Below are 19,387 nucleotides of genomic sequence, written 5' to 3'. Positions count from 1 at the left end.
CCCCCAAACAAACAAAAAAACCCAAACAAACAAAAACCCCCAAACAAACAAAAAAACCCAAACAAACAAAAAAACCCAAACAAACAAAAAACCCCAAACAAACAAAAAACCCCAAACACACCAAACAAAACCACTAAGGCTGGCATATAGCTTACAGCCAGGCCCAGAGGCAGGCTTGTTCCCAGGCAAGTCACTTTAGCACACAGTATTGCCTCAGACTGAAAATTGTCTTCCACACCAGGTTCTGCCATGAGCATTGCGCCCAGGATGAGCATTGCGCCCAGGATGGGCAAGGATGCCATAGTCACAGCTTTGCACCATCCCAGCACAACACAGCAAGCATCAGTGCTGACTGGAAGCGCTCTGGTGTGGGCAGGCAATGTCCTCACCTTCCTTTCTCCCCTCCTAGCCCAGACACAGTGAAGCACTGAGTGCTTTACCCCTTCTGAGGACAAAAAGGCTAATTTCAGTGCACTCAGTATAAAATGTAGTAGGTATCTGAAATGTGACCAAAACATGTCAGCCTGGGGCCAGTGTTTAATTTCTCACTCACTACTCACTCTCATTACTTCCTGATCAAATTGGCTCTGCTGATAGCCAGAGGATGCTCAGTGGAGCATCTGAACCTGTTGGGCATTTCTGCTCCCACCTTGTCCCCCCATTATCAGCTGAGAAGCTCTGCGGTTAGTACTAAGGTGGAAAAAATTGGTTTACAGCAGCCACAGCTCTTCCCTGGTGAATACTACCTTGTCAGACCCAAGTACGGACCAGCCCCTTTTCCTACAAGTCCTGACTGCATATCAGCTTGTCCCACAGTGGGTATACACCATGCTGGCTCCCCCCATGTGGGCCCAGGCACAGTGGGCCCCAATGACATCTGCGTGGAGGATTAAGTATTTATCTCTGCCCTCCTGTGCTACAGACTGAGTTTATCTACAGCAGTTGCTTCCACCAGCGGGTGCAGACTATGGGCTTTCTTTATTCCCCTTAAATGTGGTAATCAGAGGGCCCAAATGAGATTTTGTCTGGATTTGTGCTGGATTGATCAAACAGTGCCTGTGCTCCTTTTCCTCTAGCTGAACTCTGCTGCTCCTTGCTTTACTAGCATAAACATCTGCAAGAAGCATTTCCTACATTTGGGACAGAGTAGTTTAAACAGCACAGAGCAAAAAAGCTTCTTGCTGGTTCTCCAATTTCCTAGCAAACTGAGATCCCAGAGAGTTATGTTCAAAAGCCTCTGAGCAAGCCAGCTGGGCAAAAAGCATGTCAGAGCTGTAGAAACATCATGTTTCATTATTCTCAGTATTTCATAAAAGAAATCATTTTCACTGAACCATCTGCGCAGGAGACACACAAAATGTCAGATTGAATAGGAAAAACATTTCCATCTATGTTCTCTTCCTAACACAGAAAACAGTGAAAAGACCTGCTGTTCGGCAAGGAAGAACAGGTAATTAAAAATCCATAGTCATCTTAAAGAGTCCCACGAGTTTTATCAAGGGAAGGTCAGTGTAATTAGCCAACCTGTCCAATGAAGCCATGCTCATAGGCCCTAAACTAATTTCATTGTATAGGCTATTGCTTGAGGGAAGGCTGTTCCTGAAGAGTTCCCACACATTCCCTCTGGAACCAGCCCTGTGACACCCAAGCTCACCAAATTGTACCTCTGCACAGGCAGAGCTTGGTACATCCAGCTTCATCTGCATAAGCTGCAACATGGTATGTGAAGAGCATCTTTCCCAATGGCTCTGGTGCCCCCTCTCCTCTGGATGTACTCAGAACTGCATGACTGCATTTGCAAACCAAAGCCACCCAGAAAGCCAAGCCAATATTTTCTTCAGCCTCTTTAGCACAGTTTGTTCTTCCAGATTGTCTGGCCATCAACAAGCTAAGGCCAGGCTCGCTAACCATAGAAGTCTCCTGGTGCTCCTGTGTGGGAAAATCACTGTGCTTTTGGCCTTTGGCACCCAGAGGGAGGAAATTCCCCATGTAGCTGCTTAGGATGAATCCTGGCACAGCTTGCCTTGCACCTTGATAAACACAGGACTACAATAGTGATGGAGAAAACAGCAGTGAAGAGACATGATCCCCAGCCCTGCAACTGTTGCAGCTGCCATGTGATGGAGGGTGGTGCTTCATTTTCCTCTCTGCCATGTAGCAACCTGCAGCTTGGCAGAACTCATCACTGCACCAACTCAATCAGGAGAAGACAGAGGGTTGAAGACATTCAGTGAGAAGTGGTCCATGCTTTCCTCATCACTAATGAAGGCATGGGAGTCCTTTAAGAACAACACCAGTAACCTCACTGCCCACCCCACAATCAAGGATGGGCAATGTTACTGGGAACACTGGAGGATGGAGTTTCACTGATGTTAACACCACAGGCTTTAAGCCATTTTTAGCGACTTCTGGCACGTGGAGACAGTAACTTTCTTCCAGGGATGCCTGAGATTCTCTCCTTGGCCCCACAAGAAGGGAAGAAACTAGTACTCACTGGACAGATGGAGGGACTTCACCTAGGACAAGGGAGAGGGGAACTTCACCTGATAGAACTCTTTTCTTGCTAACTTTTATATTCAAGATATAAAATCAATCCCTGACCAGGCCTGAGTCCCAGTTTCTTCTGTAGCTGGATGCTTAAAAAAAAAAAATGGTGGAGATGGCACAGCACAAGGTATAATGTTTCTCAGCTAGTGGGGAGAGACAGTGTCTCTCAACAAGGCATGGTATGATGAGGGCATCATGAGTCACTGGTGTTTTTTCTCCAGCTGGAAGCAGAGAAAGGTTTCCCCATCATCAGCCCTAGGCTCACATATACCCACATCCACCTCCAGGAAGGTTAGAAATAGCCCAGCACGTACCCCAAGACCATCCACCAGCTTATCATGGGGACAAGCAGCTGAGCTTCTCCTTTTCTTCCCTGCTGCAAAATCTTACAGCAGGAGCCCACCAGCTCACAGATGTTGAGCAATGCCATATAAGTGAGTGACACAGAAGAGAGGCTTTAGCATGTGTCACCTCAAAGCCCCTGGTCCAGCCCCAGGGTCTGCTGTCCCAATGAGCCATGACCCATGCCACGGGGGAACATCAGGGAGCGATTTGCATTGTGGAGCCTGGAGGTTGGCTGCTCTCCTCACTCCAGAAGAATCCTCCTCACTCCTTCTTGCTCAGCCTGGATCTGTGCTGCCTGGAGAGAAGAACCAGGCACCTTCCCTTTCACCTTCTCATCCACAGGCCACCACCAGGAATAATGGAAGGGCTCAGCACTGCCAGAAGTGACCTAACTTTCCTGCTCAACCCTTCAGAAATGATCTCCAGATGACCATTACATCCCACAAGGAAAGATATGAAGCCTTACCTCTCCAGTGACAAGACATAAAGCGCCAAGATTCAAAACAGGATGTGGGTTTGATTGGTAAATCTAATCTCCTGATCACTACAGTGATTCTAAGGCATTGCATGTTAAAAATGAATACAAGCAACCAAGTATCTTTACTCACTAAGAGATGTCTATGCAAGATTGTACATCTTGAGTACATGCACAACAACACTGGGTGACCCAGACTGAGGGCTGCAGCATGACCTGGACCCTTACATGGTCACTTCCTTTCATAATTGCAGGAAATTGCAATTTAGGCTGTGTGCAGAGGGAAGTGTTCATACCTGCCAGGAGTGCAGCTTCAAGAATCTCAGAAAAACCCTGCAGGGTCATTCCCAGGTAGCCGCACGAGCAGGGAGTGACCCAAGGAGCTGGGGGGACTCCAGTGCTGGCCATACCCTCCCCAACAGGGCACAGCCCCATAGGATCTCAGCATGGCTGGCAGAGCTGGTGCAGGTTCCATAAACAGCCCCAGACACAGTAAGAGGATGAACCAGGAACAGGGTCCCTCCAAGATCCCCACTCCAGAGCAGGAGAAGGGCCTGCAGACGAAGCTACAAGGCAGGTCCAAAACCCATGTACAGCCAGGGCAAGAGATAAGAACATATTTAATGCAGCTCTGACAGGGACAGAGGACCCAGGCTTGAGTTTAAATGAGGTCCTGGACCACGGGAAAAGAGGTGTGTGGGTGTTCACTGCTTTTTCACACTGAGGATATAATCCTGCTGTCTTCAACTGAGCATGCCAAAGCTGTGGCACACTGGTAATGTCCACAGGCTCCAAAAACATTGTGACTTCCAGAGCATGTCTTAGCTGTGTTTTGCTGGAGCTGGGAGCCACAAATTCATCTGAGCACAGATCTGCAAGTGCAAGCACTGCTAACGAGAGCCAGACTTCTCACATAGTTGGCCCTAAATCTCTCCCTGAGAACTAGAGCCAGGAAAAAGCCTTAGGTTCATGACCTGTAGCAGCAGCAAAGCTCTGATCTCCCTAAGTTTCAGGGAGAATGACCCCAAAATTGATCCATCAGATGCAAGCAAAGTATAACAAGACACAACATAAAACAACCACTTCTCTAGTCACTTGTTCATATTTGACACCAACGTTTGAAAAAGTTAGGCAGGGAAAGCAGCTAAAAATGAGAGCTCAGTGTTCAGCTGACTGAGCCATCGCCAGCCAGCCAAGCAAAATGCTCTTGGCACAGGAACTTCCACTAATGCTCTTAGCCTGTTGCAAATGCAAAGTAACACAGCCCACAGTGTTTAAATTAGGTCAGGCCTTTTTGGCACTTCTGAGTAGAGAGCATGGAGAGATAATCACCAAGGCTGACACTCAGCAGCTTGTGAGTATGGGGTAATCTGTGCCATTCATTCATGCCGTGAGTCATTGGCATTTCAACATGAAAATGCAATACCTTCAGATTCGGGAGCTTATGACACTCAAACTCATTTTCTCTGGCACAGCCACTCTTTTGCCCACATGCTATTCTGAGCTGCTGGTTAATACATACAGCAAAGTGGTAGAAATGCCTAGTTAGGTCCATCTACATCCTCATTTACCCAACTAGGCCTCAAACCAAGAGAACATAAGGGAAACAGATAAACCCACCAAAAGCATGAGGGAACCCCTTCATCACTGCCTAATACTTGTATAGATAGATTGGAAGACGGGGAATAAGCATGTATGAATGGAGTAGTTAGAAGAGGACAAGTGAGGGCACCTGAGCAGCTTGTCACCCCAGGGTCATCAGGGTCATGCACAGTTACTGACGTGGCTGGCAATAAAAAAATACAGAGCACTCAGAGATGGGGGTGATGATGGTGAGAAAGCAGGGGGATTTATTCCTATTGGTTCTCAACACAACTCAGATGCAGATTCTTAGTGTTGGGCAACCAGTTCATCCTGACAACATGAATGAAGATCTGGCCTTATGTTCAGCGCAAGCTTGTCAAACCCCAGCAATGGTGGGAAGTGCCATTTCCATTAGGCAGAAGAGCAACCCACAGAAGATGGACTCCCAGGGAGCTGGACTCACTTTATCCATAGGTGATATTTACACCAAAAGGAATATGTTTACTTCAAAACACAGAAAAACAAAGACACAAGATGAAGTAGGAAATGTACTATCAGGACCGTGCAAAACCAGAAGCATCCCCATTGTTCACCTCAGCACCTTCACCCACTCCCAAGACTCTTTCTCTTGACCTGGCACCTTCCCCTGAAAAGGAATTTCTTTCATGGGGATCCTGCTTCTTCCTTCCAGTATTCCACCAAGAATAAAAATCTAAAGACCCCTCCTACACATGATCCCAAGCTCCAGTCTCACTTGCCTTCTGCTCTGCTCAGAAAAGCCTGTCTCTCTTGCTTGGGATCTGGGACATCACATCTCAAGACAAGGAAAAGCTACTTTCTCTTTTTTACCTCCAGCTAGATCTGGAGCTGTCGTTCCCTGTGATGCTCACACCAACATTAAATATGGTGCCACACTTATAGAAACTAGCAGCAATGAGTTAACCGAGTGAAAGGCACCTCTAAACTTGGACACACCCTCAGATTTAGAGGGTCTCTTCCAGGGAATATTCAGGCTCAGAACAAAGCCAGGTTTTGTGTACAATACCCATTTGCTATAGAACTACACTGGCTGATGACACTTCTTTCATATCAGGTACCCACTTGAGACCAATTACTAACTTTCCTTTTTTTTTTTTCTCCTTCTCCACTGGGCTGTCCTCAGGCTATATATATAGGTTATGGGTTTCAGGGTCATCTGTCCTTCCCCATGCAGGCACAGTATTCCCAGTTTCCTTTCAATATAAATTCATCATAGTTTCAAGGAAATACCTCAGCCAGTTCTCATAAGAGTTCTTGGGTGCTGATCCTCTCTTCCTATGGATTTAAAGGCATTTGCCCAGATCAGACATCATTCAAATTACCCACAGGCAATATGCAGCCAGATATAGTTCAGTCTCCCCAGAGACAGGCTCATCACCGATCTACTCCAAGCATTTCTGCAACCATCTCTGTTTGCAAATGGGAGCTGTCACAGGTCAGGCACATATGCCAAAGAAGCTGTTCCCCCAGCAGTCATAGTTTAAGTTATAAATGAAGTGAGCCATGCTACTGCTTGGACTGGAAGGAAAGCACCAAGAATTCCTGCTCAGAAAAAGCTAAGGATACAGCTTGCAAAGATCAGATGCCATAGGAAGCAAGAGTTTCTAAAACCTAGAAAAAAAAAGGGTAGTGCAGAAACACTAGAATGGTTAACTCTTACAAAGCACAGCTGCACATGCAGCCTTATAACACAACAGTACTGCAACCAGGACCCAAAACAATTATAGCCTCAGTACCACCTTTGGCTAATCTTCCCAAGATAAAGTGTTTTCAAAAGCAGTGTTCCTTCAGTGAAAACAGCTAAGACTTCCATCACTTACTCAAAACTAGAGGCTAGGTTAAGGGACAAGGAGATTAGGTGACAAATAAAAGCAAACTCGCCCTCCGAGACAGTAGAAGATCAAAGAAAACCACACATCACAGCAATTATTAATTAAGTTTTTATGTTTACAGTAATCACTTAACAGGGATACCAAGGGGTTTTAATCAGAATTCTGATGATGGAGTGACTTCATTGGGAAAGCTGCAGAAAGATCAGAACAGCTGCTCTAAAATAATAATTCCAAAGACGAAAAAGTTGAGATCATACTGTGCTTTAAAAGTAAAATTACATGGTTTAATTTGCATAGCACAAGCATACATAAGTAGCTGAGTTACAGGCGTTGATAAAGTCCATCTCTATTTGTGTTATTGCCGTTTTCTTTTAAATCTGAGCAACTGGTTGCTGGTTTCTGCTGGAATCAAGGTAGGTTTACTGGCACTTACTGTCCAGTAGCTCAATTTGGTTTCGCCAAGGAACATTCAGTACTACAAAGTTGCAAATGGTGTGCTAAGGAGAGAAAGAAAGAAGTAGTTACCAGATTAAGAGCATAAAACAGTGTCATTTACCCTTGTTCTACATTTCTGTGGCTCTCTAGATTTGCCCTCTCCAGACAAGTACTCTGAAGCAGCACTCTTGTTAGTACCTGCTCAGGATGAGTCATGTCTCTCAAATAAGCCCTAACAAGTAAAGCTGAGCAGTCAGCACGGCTGAGGATCAGGTTACCTCCTTTATCCATTCAGAGGAAAGCTTTCACCACGGGTAATACTCAAACATAAGATTCCAAGCACAGCTAAGCACACCTGGACAGCTAATCCATGTGTACCTATGTCAAATCATTGCAGCTGCAATAGTGGTACACATCAGATTCTAGTGAGGTGCTTTGTGGATCATTTGTGTGCAGCTACGCTTCTCATATGCACACAGGTACAAAGGGTACATACACATACAGCCTGTGACTGCCTTTAACAGAAGAAATAAAATGCTATGGAAGAACTAGACACAGATCAGATCAAGGCAGACATATTTGGTGCTCCCATCCAAAAAGCTCAGTTACTCCTTACAGAGCATTGCTATTGGACAAAATGCTGGTGTAACACCTTGGCGGGCACAGAGAACAGGAATAATCTGCCTCTTTTGGGCAGTGCTTTGCCCAAACCTCTATTCACAGCAGTACAAGTCCTACGGGAAAGCATGCCAAGTCAAGCATGTTTACATCACTATGGGAAAGAAGAGCTGAGATATGGGGATTGAGAGCCAGGAGACCTGCAGGTTTGGCAGAGTTTCCTCCACATATCCTTCTGATCCAGACCATGAGCACTTGCTAGTAGAACTGAGACAAATGCAGTGCTCCAGCCTCAGTGCCCCACTTATGAAACTGGCAAAAGGCCCTGCCTTCTCTGACATCACCTGGCAAGACAAGTTCTGCAAGAGCAGTACCCTGTTAAGTGTACAGGCATAAGGTCTCTGTTCTTGGCTGGGGCAGACAGAGGACACTGCCATCTGTACTAAGCCAGCCAGTGGGATGAGGCTGGAAATCAGGGAATCAGTAAGCTGTGTACCCTAGAGCTTACCTTAGCCATCTGCGGCTCGACACGGAAAGCACAGCGCTGGAGATCAGCTGCTGGCTTTGTGCAAGTTGTCCGGGCAATCTCAACTTTCATTATGTACTTGACTCCAGCCACAATCTGTAACAAGACAAGTCAGAGGCAACTTTATTCGCAGCACAGAGAGAAGGGCTCTCTGATGAGACAAGTCTAGCAAAGAGGCAGGCAGCGTTCCTATTACATGATGGAAAACAGATTCCGAGAGTAAAGAAGGGAGTGTATGTGGCAACCTCCACAAAAGCGGCACTTGGCACCCTCTCAGAAACAGAAAACAAAATCCAAGTAAACACGTCTCACATAGCAGCTTCCTTAACAATAAACAGACCCGTGTTAACTCATCAGCAACACAGGGAGGCCACTGGCTTCTTCGATAACACGCAGCACTCAAGGTCATTCAGAGGAACCAAGCTATATAAAAAAGGGCTTTTATTCACCTTCTGTGGGGAAAAAAATCGAATAACTTGCAGACGCCTTCGAGCTTGGGGCCTGCCCTGTCTCCAAAGGAATCCCACAGGCCCTAGCTGCCCTCCGCACGGACGGTGCCAGCCCTCCCCCCCGCCGCTCACCTGCCTCTTGGCGCTGATGACCCGCACCACCCGGCTGGAGTACATGTCGTTGCTGGCCCTGTTGTACGCCGTCATGGCGAACTGCAAGGCCCGCTGCAGCCCCTCGTCGTTCTCAGGGTTGTCGATGACCTCTGGGGCCCCCACGAGCCCCGGGCGGTATTCGCCGGCCCGCACAACGCCGGCGGAGAACAGAGCCACGGCCAGCAACACCAGAAGCCCAGTCACCCCCGCCATAGCTGCGCGCTCTGACGGCCTCTGACGGCCACCGACCTTTTAAAGCCGCCGGGGCGGGGCGGGCCGAGCCGGGGCGGTCTGTTTTGGGCCGGGCCTCGGCCCCCTCCTCCCTAGTCCGGAGCCTCCGGCGCCGGGGGCGCTGCTCGAGGACCTCCCCGGGAGTGGGAGTGCGAGTGGGAGTGGGAGGGAGATGGGGATAAGGATAAGGATAAGGATAAGGATAAGGATAAGGATGAGGATGAGGATGAGGAGGCGGAAGAGGGGGAGCGGGGGGAGAAGGGTGCTTTCCCTCACGGGCATCGGAAGTTGGAGACTTTTTCCAGGATCTGCCTCCTCGTGGGTTATTCCTGCACTTATTTCCCTCTACTGCGGAGGGAAAAGAAAAAACATAGGGCATTTTAAGCTGATGGTGTGGCTCCCAGCACAAAACACCGTGTGTCATTTCCTACCTCTGCCTCCGCAACACTGGTGTTGCCTCATCTACACTCCGGGGCCGTCAGAGGAGGGGCGGCTTCCCAGATGGGTCGTTTCGCCTCCTGTCGGCTCCCATAAACACCAGCCAATCTCCCCCATTCCGTCAGGAACCCAATGTTTGGAAAGATGAGGCCTCATATAGTATGAGGGAGATAGCTCCGGTGAGATTCAAGGCCTCAAGGAGTTGTTAGGCTGAGAGAGGGTGAGGTTTTGCACCTGAATATTCGCAGCATGCCTTGTAATGGAAGGGGCTGGTGTGCTGACTGGAAAGGCTGCCTGCATGGCAGCAATACCCAGCAGGGCCGCAGTATCCAACATGAGCGACCCTTGGAAAAATCCCTGCAGTTGCCAACAAGCTGTGACTAATTCAGTGGGGACAGGGCATTGGGGTCATTTTTATAGCTAGAGAATCATAGACTGGCTTGGGTTGAAAGGGACCTCAAAGATCATCTCGTTCCAACCCCCCTGCCTTGGACAGGGACACCTTCCACTAGACCAGGCTTCTCAAAGCTGCTCAAAGTACCAGAGAGGAAACCAGGACATGTATTGGAAGGTGAGCCAGAGCTGCTAGCAGCTGCAGGAGTCTGTCTCCATTTATCTTTTCCTTAATGGACCTTGGACCTAGACTGGAGCAGTTTAAAACTCAACGTTAGAGCTTGCCTAGTGTCTTTAGAGGCGAAGGCTCTCTTTTGCACTGTCAGTGACTGCTGCCAGCAGGAACAGCCCGCTCTGATCTAAATCAGTCACCTGCCAGGTCTCTTTGCACTGCCTTCTGCTGGCCCTGCGAGCTCAGGCCTCCGTCGAGCAGTGCCCCGGCTCCCAGCCGCTAGAGGTGCTCACCAGCCCCACACAGCTCATGGAGGAATCTGTGCCTCACACTACCACACAAGGGAAGCACCGTGAGAGGGAAAAACAGTGCCCTGGGGATTCAGAGAGTTTTGACCTTACAGGCAAACAAGCAAGAGCCTTAGCTCTGCTTGGATCAGCTTACTGGAGTTAAGGCATCCCAGTGTGATTTAAACTCACAGTGGCAGACAGCAAGTCAGCTCTCAGTACAGTCCTAGTGATCACATGGTAATTTCTGCAAGGGGACATTGTACAAGGTACAGGATGACACAGTTGTGTTCTCCCTCACCTGCTTCGATGCCACAGCATGCCTCTTCAGCCAGCCCTGTTCTGTCTCAGAAACCCAGGGCTTCAGTTTCTTCTCACATGCCAGTCTGTCACTGGCCCAATGAATAACTGATGCCATAAAGGCACTCCAGCTGAAAAAACTGAGGAAGGAGAGGAGACTTCTTCAGTAATGTGAGGGGTGGTGACGTCTTTTGGGAGGAAATGGTTCATCCTCCTCCTTAGGCAGATAATTATTCATACAAGATGGAAAAGGCTCAACACAGAGAGGGATCATCCTCTCCAAAACAGGGACCACCTGCAGACCCCCAAACAGAAACAAGCTGCATTTGTTGACTACTGCCAGTTCAAACCCCACAAAATCAGGACTTGAAACAAAGCAATTATGAGAAAAAAAGGCTTGGCAAAAAGTTATGTTCTACAGTTGATGAATGAAGGCCACCTGGTTCATTAAATAAAACTGCAATTTGTCCTTTTGTTTTTGAAAGGTGCAACTATCTTATTCTATCAGAGGTGCTTTTTTTAAAATATGAAGCAGAAATTCCTGAATAACCAGATGACCAAAGAATACGGTAATTGAGGAATTTACCAAGCAGCAGGAGACTCATGATAACATTGCAGAAGTTTGTAATACTGTGTGCTATCACTATAACCGTTTTAGTGTCTCCTTACGTGGTTGGTTCAAGCATTTGTGCAACATCCAATATATTTGTATCTACCTTTTTGTCTGTTTCAGCTTCACACAGGACTGATGAGCTTTTTATGTTATCAGGCATACTCATTTCTCCAGATAACTGCTGGATTCATTGTCCTTGCTTTTGACATCCTTCATCTCTCTTTTACCATCCAAAGGACCAATTATATATGTCTCTACTCAGTAGCTACCTCAAAAGATCTATAATACTGTGACATGTTTTTCAAAGTACAATTAGACAAGGATCTTTGAAAAAGCAGTTAGTCCTTTAATGAAGACCAACAGTTTCTTCACAGACCTGAATTCTGAATGACCCTCAAGAAAGAGTAATTACTGTGTTCGAGACAGAAACACTGGGAAACAATGATCAAACACTAAACATCTGTTTCAACTTCTCTTAACTGAGGGACAGCAAGCCAAATCCATGCCAGGGTCAGTCCCTTACATCATGCTAAATGAACCTAGAGCAGTGAAGGGTGGGGTACTGACATGGTTCCCCCTTCTCCTCCCACCACGCTGTGAAGCTAACACAAGGCAATAGAAGGGAAGTGTTTCATAAAAGGACCAATTCTGAAGGCTGAAAGCCCCTTGAGCAAAATAGTCAGCAGTTTCTGCTGGGACAAAGCAATAGCCTTCCTTCCATGCAATTTATTGGGGAGTCAAGTCCCTGACTCCTGTAGGAAGAGTTGCAGAGATATGCTACAGGATTCCTCCACTGTCTCTGGCTTGTTGCTGGGTTTATGACTCTTAAGTCATACAAGCACTCAGTCATAAATTATGTAACATTTTCATCAATCTCAGTCAAAGAATATATTTCTCAAATATGAAAGCTTTGCATTTACAAGTCTAGCCATTACAATATGTGCTTATTTGCAGAAAATCCTTCAAATAAATGTTTTGCAGCCTCCAGCCAAAGCCTCTTTCCATCTGTATGGGCACAGAAATCCTGTGAAATACAGTCAGCCAGGCAGGCCAGTGTCCAGTTACACAGTTATATAGGCAGCTCTGTCTCCATGAGACTGAAAGACAAAATGCCTCATTTAATTGATCAGTAAGATTTGTAGGATCAAGACCATAAAGACAGGACCAGAAGTGGCAGGTGAAAGTATAATGGCTCACATCAGTGGGTAGTGTTGCTGTGGGCCATGTCCCCAAGTTTGTTAGTTTGTTTTCATCGTATGAAAATTAACTCAGGGTCGTGTGTTCTTAAGGGAAAGAACATCTTAAAGAGTGGGAGATTTTGTCACCTGCTCTCCGCTTTGACAATTCCTAACATGTACACAGAGCTATTCTCTGAACATAGTTTCAGAGTTTGGTTGCACTTCCCAGAAAAATCTCCATGGTGGCAGCCTCTTGCACATTATCTGAGTACCTCCACTCTGGGCCTGCTATCTGCATTTACCTAAAGATAACTGCATTTAGCTGGTTCCTGCAGGGCTTGAAAGCCAGCCAGCAGAGCTCTAATCTCTGCATGGCACTCAGAACGGAAACCAGGGCCTGCAGGAGGGACAACAGCTTTTGCTGTCGCTGAGTAATGAGATAGCAAACCTCAGATATTGAAAAATAATCACGCTTCCTACAGGTAAGAGATTACCTTTGAAATATCTCAAAACCGATACACTCTTAAACGCTTTTTTAACCTGCTTTCTGATTCCTTTTAAAATACATCAGTCATAAAGCAGGGTTAGATTTCCCAGTTTTCCTCTGTCAAACCAGCAGCCAGCACCAAACGCAGTGTAACAAATAGCATGGTTTGCATATGTTCATGTGAGTCCCAGGGGCTCACAAAGGCAGCGCCCTTTGAGCACGACAGCATTTTATGAGACAGGGCTGAGAGTGATTCCATACCAAAGGCAAAGCCGTTTCACTGCTGTGGAAGAGTGTCCTCTGCTTATGGAAACAAACCCATCCCATATCAGCTTATTCAGTGACGGTGGGAGAAACAGGGAATCTACCTTCCTTTGAGGCTCACGGCCACCACTCCTTGCTCCGATATGGAGAAGCATTTTTTTAGGACAGGAAGGGAGGCAATGCCATGACTTGTCCACACAAGGAAAACCAGGGCCCTATCTTGGTCCTCAGCTTCAAAAGGGTGGCCTCTAAAAGCTAGACAGCTGATTTGAAAATACCCAGTAAACCAGGACCGCAGCCACATCTGCCTGTACATAGGCATGTACAAATGCTGGCAAGCTCTCACCACAATCCAAAAGCCAGTAGTGGCTTTTCTGGATAGACTGCAAGGTGATTGTTCAGCTGAAAAACACTATGTGCCATGACAGGATTCAAAAGCACCAAAGGGCTGCTCTAAACATATTTCAGTCCTGGCAGTACAACCGGATTAGTAAAACCACCACCACCCCCCCCAACCTGCTCTCAAGTTCAATGACTGCCTAAATAAGCTTAGCACTTAGTGCTGAGTGCACCTTTCAGGCAATTCCGTGGGAACAGAGCTATTAAGGAAACACAAGTCCTCAATCTAGGTGTTGAGTTCTCTTGAAAGCACAGCCTAAGATTTCTTGGGAACAGCAAAAAAAAATGAACAGAAAGCAAGTGCAAGTAGCACTGAGCCCTGTTCACTCATTGGCTGTTACTTTTAGGAATTAAATGCCAAACAACTCAGGACTGATCTCAAGTAGGTCAATGATTATTGCCCTGCAGACAGCAATTCTGGGAGCTACCCAGCTCTCTGCTGAGTCCCACGCTGCTCACATCATTTGTGGGATGACAGCATCACCTGCTTTAAATCCCTTTCCCTTACGGCAATGCAGAAGATTATCTGCCTCTAAAAAATGGGTATTCTCATACAGACATCTGCTTAGTAATTACTGATGTTAATCTGCCTTTGTGCTCAGGAGGGAAGGCATTATTGGTTTATATACAAGCAGTAAATAAAGTAACTGGCAGCAGAAAAGCTGCATTTCAAATAACTGCAAGCAACCAGTTATCCTCAGACTGTGCAACTGAAGCAATGAAGCCACAGTATTGATAGTGAGTGCTGATTTAAGTGAAGTACTGGTGCTAACTGAGATGTTAGCAAAAAACCCCTTTGCACCAGCATCCATTTTACTTTAAGAAATATAAATGCCGGCACAGCAATAGCATATATTCAAAATTATCACCAGATTTTTTATGCAATCTGGTGCCTTTGACTGCTACATTAGCTTCTATTTGGCCATTCTCTTTTCTTCTGTATACTTCTTTCTTCTTATGTATCTGTTTGCCTCAGCCTTCAGGAGAAATAGCTTTGCTGCATAAGATTTGTATTCATTAGTTCTTACTAGATGGTTTTTTTCTTCCCTGGGAATCGTTTGGTTCAGAGCTGACAAGAGAATGAGTTCTGTCCTTGGCCTCTGATCCCATCTGAAGCACAAAGTGTATGTTTAAGCTTAACTTCTGAGAAATACTGGTGACTTCACATGACTAAGAATAAGCCTAAAATGAAGCGTATGTTTGCATGCTCTGTAACCCTCCAGCAGCCTGCTGATTTAGATGAGGGGATTGAGTCCACCATTAGCAAATTTGCAGATGACACTAAGTTGGGGGGGAGTGTCGATGAGCTGGAAGGCAGGAGGGCTCTGCAGAGGGACCTGGACAGACTGGAGAGTTGAGCTGATTCCAGCGGGATGAGGTTCAACAAGGCCAAGTGCCGGGTCCTGCACTTTGGTTACAACAACCCCTTGCCGTGCTACAGGCTGGGCATAGAGTGGCTGGAGAGCAGTCAGGCAGAAAGTGACCTGGAAGTTTGGATTGACAGGAAGCTGAACATGAGCCAGCAGTGTGCCCAGGTGGCCAAGAAGGCCAATGGCATCCTGGCCTGTATCAGGAACACTGTGGCCAGCAGGACCAGGGAAGTGATTCTTCCCCTGTACTCAGTGCTGGTGAGGCCACACCTCGAGTACTGTGTCCAGTTCTGAGGCCCTCAGTTCAGGAAGGATATTGAGGTGCTGGAGCAGGTCCAGAGAAGAGCAACAAGGCTGGTGAAGGGACTCGAGCACAAGTCCTATGAGGGGAGGCTGAGGGAGCTGGGGTTGTTTAGCCTGGAGAAGAGGAGGCTCAGGGGAGACCTCATCACTCTCTACAGCTCCCTGAAAGGAGGTGGTATCCAAGGAGGGGGGGGGTTGGTCTCTTCTTGCAGGCAGCTATCAGTAAGACAAGAGGGCATGGTCTTAAGCTCTGCCAGGGGAGGTTTAGGTCAGATATTAGGAAGAAATTCTTTACAGAGAGGGTAATCAGGCATTGGAATGGGCTGCCCAGGGAAGTGGTGGATTCTCCATCCCCGGAGGTTTTTAAGATGAGACTGGATGTGGCACTTAGTGCCATGGTCTAGTAACCACAATGGTGTTGGATCAAGGGTTGGACTTGATGATCTCAGAGGTCTTTTCCAACCTGGCTGATTCTATGATTCTATGGAATATTGTTCATTCCTGTCTCTTCCAGCAGCAAGCTCTAAACTAGGAGTGAAATAGTCAGATGTTTCAATAGAAGTTAGTTTATTGTAAAAGAAAAGCCAGACAATAACAAAATATATTTCTTGACGTTTGGGCCACAGCCTGCACATGGCAGAGAAACAAAGTGTAACAGAGAAGCCTGCAAAGATTAGAGCTCATACTCTAAGGCTTTGCAGGTCCCAGAAAGCCCAGAGGAGAAAGAGTGTCCTCTGCAATAGCATGGTGTCTGTGCAGAATTCCCCCAAGAGGATCCCCAGAAGGTGGTTCACCGGTCACATCACTTTTGTTCACTCTACAAATCGAATCACTCCTGTCCTCCCTTGGCAACAGCTTGTAGCATAACTTCTCTACTTCAAAGTCCAAGCAAGGGCTTTGGCATATAGCACAAATTTGAGTGTTCACTAAGCATGATATCATCCTTTAGCTATACATGTTTAGGCCACTTCATACACGTTGTGCTCAAGAGCACAACTACAAATCCATAATCTTTGCAAGAACATACAATTAAAGGGACATCCAGAACCTCGAGTTTTTGTTAGTTGAAGTGAGCTCTTCTGCTACGATTCCAGCAGAGCCAAACCAGATGCCAGAGTATGCTGGATTGCATGGCACTGCACAAACAGACACAACCTGTTTGGTTTTTTTTTTTATTCTGGTGGAGGGGTTTTTGTTGTTGTTTTTGTTTGGGGATTTTTTATTGTTTGGGGTTTTTTTATTGTTTGTTTTCGTTGTTTTGTTTTTTAAGAGACAAATGTTGTGCTCTCAAGTAACTGCATTGATTTCTCATTGGAAGACAAACCAATGGTGCACAGCCTGGATATTTTCACAACCCCCACATAGGTACAACCTCTGTGCTGGGTTTTGAAGTTGTTATGGTTCCTGTCTGCTCCAAATTTCAGAGCAGAAAGCTCTGCCTGGTTAAGGCTTTTTTGCAGGGGAGGGGGAAGCAAAACTCTTGTCTATGAACTGTCTGAGTGAAGAGAACAGCCTGTTCCCAAGGGTTGACTTGCCAGCATGATTCCTCCCTGCTTCTCATTAGGAAAGACTTAAGCTCTTTTCTACATTGTGCTTGTTGAATTTGAAGCATTGAGAAAGGGGCAGGGATACTTATTGTGTATAACAATTGCAAGAGAGAAATTGTTGGAAGTCAAGGTAGCTTGCAAACAAAACCAGTCACCCGCACCAGACAAACTGGGATACTAGTCCACTAAGACTTTTTCCCCTCAAGAAGGAAGTAAAATTGTGAATAACCCCAAAATTCACCCTGTCAGCTGTTCACTCGCTGCTCTATACATGTACATTCGGCAAAAAAAAATAGCCACTCTAAAACATGAAAGGGCCTTCCAGAAGAGTATATATTGTTATACATAAATAAGATTACTGCATCTATAATCATTATTTAATTAATACACTGTTAATCCATGGGCCATGCTGCATCCCCCATTTATAGCTAGCCATCCTTCAGGTTTCAGTAAGCTCAAGTGCACAAGTGAAGACTCACTTTCAGAGCACTTCTTTTACTCAAAGAAGTATGTGGTTATGTGTGAATTAGGTGACTGCTTCATATCCAGTGTCTGGCAGTCAGTTCGCTCCACTTGGAAACTTTCAGTCATGCAAGCAAGGAGACAGAAAGCCAGATCACAGCATGTAACACAGCTGATATCACCAGCATGAACCCTAAAAAGGAATCTTAAGAAGACAGAATAGCAAAAAATGGGTCTCAGCACCTAGGAGGCCAACACTTACCCTTTGAGCTGTCCACAAAGACTTGCACAACATTCTCCCACCAATCTATGTAACACATACTTCTGTAAAAAACAGATCAAATGCACTGGCTTAATGTGAGCAGGAATAATTAAATTGTGTAAACATGAGAAGGAAAAAATAAAATTGTGTGAACATATCTCTTCTCAGATTCCCAGCTGGATAATAAGTAGCCTTTTATGAACATGACAGCAAAGCAGGGACAAGGAAGCTTTAGTTTCACTGTAATTTATTGGGGAGTCAAGTGTCCAGCTCCTGTAGGAAAAGCTGCATGGATCAGGCCTTTCACTCTTAAAGAGCTCAGCCACAGTGCTATAGTGTTGATGGAGCCCAGTTCAGAATCACAGAATTGGTAAGGTTCGACAGGACCAGTGGGTCATCTGGTCCAATCTCCCTGCTCAAATAGGGTCATCCTAGAGCATATTGCACAGGATTGCATCCAGACAGGTCTTGAATTTCTCCAGTAAGGGAGACTCCACAACCTCTGAGGGCAATCTGTTCCAGTGCATGGTCACCCACACAGTAAGCAGTATTATAGCACAATAAGTGCCAGATTCTGCAACTGGGATGGGGCAACCAGGGATGTAGGTACAGCCTGGGGAATGAGATGCTGGAAAGCAGTGCCTTGGAAAGGGACCTGGGGGTCTTGGTTGACAGCAAGTTGAATATGAGTTAGCAGTGCCCTGGCAGCCAGGAGGGCCAGTCATGTCCTGGGGAGCATTGGGCAAAGCCTGTCAAGGGAGAGGATTGTCCTGCTCTGCTCTGCACTGGGGCAGCCTCACCTTGAATATTGTGTGCAGTTTTGGGCACTGCAATACAAGAAATATATTAAGCTATTAGAGAGTGTCTGAAGGAGGGCAACGAAGATGGTGAAGGGCCTTAAGGGGAAGATGTGTGAAGAGTAGCTGAGGTCACTCAGTCTGTTTAGTCTGGAGGAGAGAAAACTGAGGGGAGACTTCATTGCAGTTACAACTTCCTCATGAGGGGAAAAGGAAGGGCAGGCACTGATCTCTTCTCTGTGGTGACCAGTGACAGGACCCAAGGGAATGGCCTGAATTTATGTCAGGGGAGGTTCAGGTTGGATATTAGAAAAAGGGTCTTCACCCAGAGGGTGGTTGGGTGCTGGAACAGGCTCCCCAGGGAAGTAGTCACAGCACCAAGCCTGACAGAGTTCAAGAAGTGTTTGGACAATACTCTCAGGCACATGGTGTAACTCTTGGGGATGGTACTGTGCAGGGAGAAGGATTGGACTTGATGATCCTTGGATCCCTTCGAAATCCACATATTCTGTGACATTCTGTGAACATCCAATCTTTGTTGGAAATTGCATGTCTGATTTTTTTTTTAATAAAACTGGATTGAAATTGTTATATTTCATATTGTGGTGCTTTCTGTTAATTTCCATGTCTATTTTACAACATAATTAATCTTTACTGTATATGTATTATTTTAATGGCAAGATTGATAATTGCTCTTCTGGTAAAAATTAAACTATAAAACATCCTCAGGCCAGGAAGTCCTGTTCAATACAATTTACTTACTATTGGTCATCTAATGTATCACATTACTATAATGGCCAGTCTTCGCGAGCGAAGATTTGGGAAAGGTCATTAACCCTTCGAGCCTGCGCAGTGGATTTTTTAGGTGAGACACAGTGTGC

The 19,387-nt window shown here is 46.2% G+C and overlaps 2 protein-coding genes across 2 annotated transcripts in view; both read right to left on the bottom strand.

Annotated features, from left to right (window-relative positions):
* Window positions 1-6,918: 6,918 nt before the first annotated feature.
* Window positions 6,919-9,258, bottom strand: LOC108507420 (cystatin-like). Its single transcript, XM_017835381.1, has 3 exons — window positions 8,983-9,258; window positions 8,384-8,497; window positions 6,919-7,319 (listed from the first exon to the last, which is right to left on the bottom strand). The coding sequence occupies exons 1-3, from the start codon at window positions 9,214-9,216 to the stop codon at window positions 7,242-7,244; spliced, it is 426 nt and encodes a 141-aa protein (XP_017690870.1). The 5' UTR covers window positions 9,217-9,258; the 3' UTR covers window positions 6,919-7,241.
* A 1,492-nt stretch (window positions 9,259-10,750) lies between these two features.
* The window catches only part of LOC108507403, a 34,005-nt gene continuing 25,368 nt past the window's right edge, over window positions 10,751-19,387 (bottom strand). The window contains exons 4-6 of the mRNA XM_017835337.1: window positions 17,710-17,771; window positions 10,826-10,964; window positions 10,751-10,771 (exon numbers count right to left, since the gene is read on the bottom strand). Of these exons, the coding sequence (XP_017690826.1) occupies window positions 10,751-10,771; window positions 10,826-10,964; window positions 17,710-17,771 (222 nt within the window). The remainder of the gene's footprint in view (window positions 10,772-10,825; window positions 10,965-17,709; window positions 17,772-19,387) is intronic.

This window comes from Lepidothrix coronata, unplaced genomic scaffold (genome assembly GCF_001604755.1).
Source record: "Lepidothrix coronata isolate B3197 unplaced genomic scaffold, Lepidothrix_coronata-1.0 Scaffold255, whole genome shotgun sequence".
NCBI classification, from domain to species: Eukaryota; Metazoa; Chordata; class Aves; order Passeriformes; family Pipridae; genus Lepidothrix; species Lepidothrix coronata.
This window is presented reverse-complemented; position numbering and strand designations above follow the sequence as displayed.

What these genes read in the sequence shown, in the direction of transcription:
- LOC108507420 (XM_017835381.1), bottom strand. Translation starts at nt 9,216, where the DNA reads ATGGCGGGGGTGACTGGGCTTCTGGTGTTGCTGGCCGTGGCTCTGTTC. An exon ending in TCATCAGCGCCAAGAGGCAG is followed by an intron (nt 8,498 to 8,982) that starts GTGAGCGGCGGG and finishes GTCTTGTTACAG; the next exon opens with ATTGTGGCTGGAGTCAAGTA. An exon ending in TCGAGCCGCAGATGGCTAAG is followed by an intron (nt 7,320 to 8,383) that starts GTAAGCTCTAGG and finishes TTCTCTCCTTAG; the next exon opens with CACACCATTTGCAACTTTGT.